Here is a 4,572-nt window from a genome sequence, read left to right as displayed (position 1 = left end):
CTTAATCTTTTGCTTTAAGATTATTAGACTGAGAACAGGTTGTTTAACTGTATCTAAACAATTTCTTACTGTTTTATCTATAATCATCATGCAGATCAAAAACAGCCACAGACAAGGATTTCATCTTTAGTAAATGTACATCTCTGTTGAAATAAGAGGAACACACGGTGGTTCCGTCCGAAAAGATAATCCTTTTATAGCTGTATGTTTTCTGAAGAGCGGGGTCACACAAGGTCACGGCTCCTTAAGATATTTCACAGAATCAAATCAGGATTATGTCTAAATCCACATCTTAAGCTCAGTAAAACAACACACAACAAGCAGACATGAAAACCCCCAGGCAACACGGAACGATGTCAGATTAGGTTCAAACATGGACGAAGAAGGTTTTGCATTTGTTAAAGAGCCTCTTCTCAGTAACTCTCTGGATTTAAATAATCTCTCTTCCAGAAGATATAGTGTCAGGTTTGAAGGAAGAGCTGAACCCAAGGTGAAAGTTGAAAAAAGGTGTTTTATAAAATAACAAAAAGGGTAAAATAAAATTAAAAAAATGACCATGAATCCAAAATAAACCAGAAAGGAACAAAAACAGAAAATCCGACGACACAGGAAACACGAAGGAAAAGTGGAGATCCAGAGGAATCCACATGAAGGCGACGGACAGAGAGGAAGACTTAGATACAGACGGCAATAGAAACACAGGTGAAACACATTAGAGACAATCAAACAGGAGGGAAACAGGACAGAGACAGGAAGTAAATTACAACAAGAGACACACAAGGAAAGCTGCTTCAAAATAAAACAGGAAATGACAATGACCAAAAAAAAAAAAAAAAATCCAAACACGAGTCCTTGAGGAAAACCAGGACATATAGCTGCACACATGCTGTAATTTGATGACGTGCTGATTCTGTTCATGTCCCTGTCTCCTCAGTGGTCGTCACACCTCCATGCTGGAGACCTGATCTCTGGGAGCAGGACAGAGTCTGGCCTCCCCCTCCCCCCCAACCCCCCTGACCAGTGATCACTGGTGCCATGGGAACAAGTAGGTGCAACAGGTGAGGGATTTAATCTGGAATCTCAGGATCCTGTCCAGGACTTTGACGCTTTGGACTGACAGGAATTTTTTTGTCTGATTTACGTGGTCGTGGCGAGTTTCATAAAGGCCTGAATCTGCTCTTAAATTTACTGCAAATTTACACATTTTATTTACAAGAACAAAACGGCTTCAGTTTTGAGCAATGTCTCTGCTTGGATTTTAAAACCATTGGATTTCATTTCATTTCATTTTGATTATGAGTTTAATTAGAGCTGCAGCCTTTTGTCAGTTACGGCCCAAAGCTAGCTAACTATTTTATTTATTATTTTATCTCATTTTACATTTATGTTTTTAATGTTTCTCATTTCAGATCAATGCTTTAACATGTTTTTATGTTCATTTTATGTCTTTTCACGTGAAGCACATTTCTTTGTTTGAAAGGTTCTATAAAATAAAAAGTTCATTATCATTATTATTATTATTTATTATTGTGTTACAGAGTCACAGCAGTTCTGTGCCACAGCCCAGTTTTACAGAAACAAATGAATTAATTATTTATTGTTGTGTGGTGGAAGTCTCCACACGGCCGGGGAGAAGGGGCGTGGTAACGTGGCGAGCTGGTCCAGGTGAGTCAGGCCCAGCTCAGAGATATTTACAGCGAGCAGATTCTTAGAAAGGCCAAAGCCGTCCTACACTGTCCTGAGCGGCCCGACACACAGAGCTCCTGCCTTCACGTCATCAACATTTCAGATATGGCCTTTGGTTGGTTTAACTTTAGTTATGTCACAGTTATTGAACAGGGGTTTCCTTGCTCTTATGGTTTTGTACAAACTGTAATTTTCTCCTCATGTCACAGTGAGACAAAAACCAGGTTTGTTATTAAGAAAGGAGGGAAATTCCACCTTCGAACACCTGATCTCTCTCTTCAGTGGATGGACGGACGATTGACTGCGAGACATAACATCCGTTCACCCTACTCCTACCCTATTCCACCAACATTTACCAATGTCCAGATGAGAACGGGGTTGACACTGACTCAGATATAATCCAATAATCTGTGATGACAGCGATCCTTCTCACGTAGCTAAACTGAACTCACCTTCCCAGCTGCTAATCCTCCATGTAAAGGAGAGGGACGGGTTAGTTTGATTCGTACACACTCAGGTGTGCAGGAGTTCAGTTGGTCTGAGTGATTGTTTGTGATTGGGAGTTAAGAGAAAGTCTTCAACCACCGTATTTACTCACTGGTGTCCCCTCACACACCGGACGGGGCCTGTTCCTCCATCACTGCCTTCAGCCCTCGTTTCCCTCCCTAATGAGTCAGGGTATTATCCTCCTTCCGCTCCGTCTGTGAGATGGTGCATAGTGTCTCTGTACACTGGAAAGTACACGAGGATCAGTAAGATTAATGCCTCCATAAGCGGCCTTCCTGTTCCTTCTTCCTCTTCCTCCACACTGTACAAACCCTTCATCACAGGAACTTCACAATGAAACTCTCAAATGGACGTTTGGGTTTGATTTCTCTCTTGAAATAAAACACACTGATCATTCAAATAAATGACCACATCACATCTAATTCCTCCCCTTCTCTCTCTCTGTTGTTGACAGGTACAGCATTGTGTCAGACATTTTACCGGAGGAGGAACGCCAGAAGATCTCGAGCTTGGGTCTCCACAACGGCCACAGTAACCCCAACTTCCGACGGCACTCGGCCTGCGCCATAGAGACAGAAGACAGCCGGAGGAGGTCGGGAGCCTCTGCCGCCGCGCCCACCGCCAGGGGACAAGGAGTGATGAACGACTACAACGGCAAGATTCTGACAAGAGGCTCCAGCCAAGTACGGAGCCGCTTCGTGAAGAAAAATGGACAGTGCAATGTTATATTCACCAACATGGAGGAGAAGAGGCAGCGCTACCTAGCCGACATCTTCACCACCTGCGTGGACATCCGCTGGAGATACCTGCTGCTCATATTCTGCACCAGCTTCATGGTGTCCTGGCTTTTCTTTGGCATTATCTTCTACACCGCCTCCCTGGCACACGGGGACTTTGAGGAGCAACCTGCGGCGAAGGGCGACGGGCTGGCGGTGGGCGGACTGCACGGGCCCACATCTGGACACACAGCTGGAGGGCAGCCGCAGAGGATGCCCTGCATACTTCACGTCCAGGGGTTTGTCGGGGCGCTCCTCTTCTCCATGGAGACCCAGACCACCATCGGTTACGGCTGGCGCTGCGTTACCGAGGAGTGCCCCGTGGCCGTGATAACGGTGGTGGTCCAGTCCATCGTCGGCTGCATCATTGACTCTTTCATGATCGGCACCATCATGGCCAAGATGGCGCGGCCGAAGAAGAGGAACCAGACCCTGGTGTTCTCCAAAAACGCGGTCATCGCCATGCGCGACGGCAAGCTGTGCCTCATGTGGAGGGTGGGCAACCTGCGGAGGAGCCACATCGTGGAGGCGCACGTCCGGGCCCAGCTCATACGCTCCTACGTCACGGCCGAGGGCGAGTTCATCCCCTTGGAGCAGATGGACCTGAACGTGGGCTACGACGAGGGCACGGACAGGCTGTTCCTCGTGTCCCCGCTGGTGATAGTCCACGAGATAGACAGAGACAGCCCCTTGTACACGCTGAGCCGGGCCGATCTGGAGACGGACGACTTCGAGATCGTCGTGATCCTGGAGGGGATGGTGGAGGCCACGGCCATGACCACGCAGTTCCGCAGCTCCTACCTCGCCAGAGAGATCTTCTGGGGTCACAGGTTTGAGCCCGTGATCTACGAGGACCGGGACCGCTACAAGGTGGACTACGGCCGCTTCCACAAGACCTACGAGGTGGCGTCGACGCCTCACCTCAGCGCCAAAGAGCTGGAGGAGGCCGGGAGTCGGGCCTCTTCTTCTGCTGCAGCCGCCGCCGCCGCCGCTTCTCCCGCCTCTGCGTGCAGAACCACGCAGGACCTGATCCCCAGGTCGCTGAGCGCCTTCTGCTACGAGAACGAGGTGGCGCTGAGCTGCGGGGAGGAGGAGGACGACATCTTCGACTCCTCTCAGGTCGCAGGGAAGGAGAAGACGGAGGAGAGGAGGACTTCGGTTTCTGTAGACTTCCAAAACATGTTCCAGGACAGTCCCGTCGTGATGTCGGGCAGCCACAGCGTCATGTGCGTCCTGGACATGGACAATAACCAGATGGAGTTCGACATCCTACAGACTGCCATCCCTCTTGACCCCGTGACCTATAAGAGCGAGCAGGAGACCTGAAGAGCCCCCCCCCCCCCCTCCCCCCTGCGTCCCTCCTCTCTCTTTCACCTGCGGGAGACTGAACCGGAAGAAGGATCTCTCGGTGACGTTGTTCAGTGTTGGATCGCACGTTTCAACCCCTTTGCCTTGCCAGTGTTGATTTATATTCACATGTTTGTTTTCTTTTCTTCTTCTCATTGGGATTTAAAAAAAAAAAAAAGAAAAAGAAAAAAAAATTAGAAATATAAAAAGAAGAAATTGTTTTCCTAAATAACCTTCGGCACATGCAACTGCATTT

At 48.3% G+C, this 4,572-nt stretch overlaps 1 protein-coding gene across 1 annotated transcript; it reads left to right on the top strand.

The window, feature by feature from the left end:
• Positions 1-1,035: 1,035 nt before the first annotated feature.
• LOC111238045 (ATP-sensitive inward rectifier potassium channel 12-like) lies at positions 1,036-4,295 on the top strand. Its single transcript, XM_022767426.1, has 2 exons — positions 1,036-1,058; positions 2,648-4,295. The coding sequence occupies exons 1-2, from the start codon at positions 1,036-1,038 to the stop codon at positions 4,293-4,295; spliced, it is 1,671 nt and encodes a 556-aa protein (XP_022623147.1).
• Positions 4,296-4,572: the final 277 nt, after the last annotated feature.

This window comes from Seriola dumerili, unplaced genomic scaffold (genome assembly GCF_002260705.1).
Source record: "Seriola dumerili isolate Sdu_G_001 unplaced genomic scaffold, Sdu_1.0 BDQW01001191.1, whole genome shotgun sequence".
Lineage (NCBI taxonomy): Eukaryota > Metazoa > Chordata > Actinopteri > Carangiformes > Carangidae > Seriola > Seriola dumerili.
This window is presented reverse-complemented; position numbering and strand designations above follow the sequence as displayed.

Excerpts from the sequence above, each read along its gene's own strand:
- LOC111238045 (XM_022767426.1), top strand. The coding sequence starts at position 1,036 with ATGGGAACAAGTAGGTGCAACAG. Across the intron at positions 1,059-2,647 it reads GGAACAAGTAGGTGCAACAG|GTACAGCATTGTGTCAGACA; the intron begins GTGAGGGATTTA and ends TGTTGTTGACAG.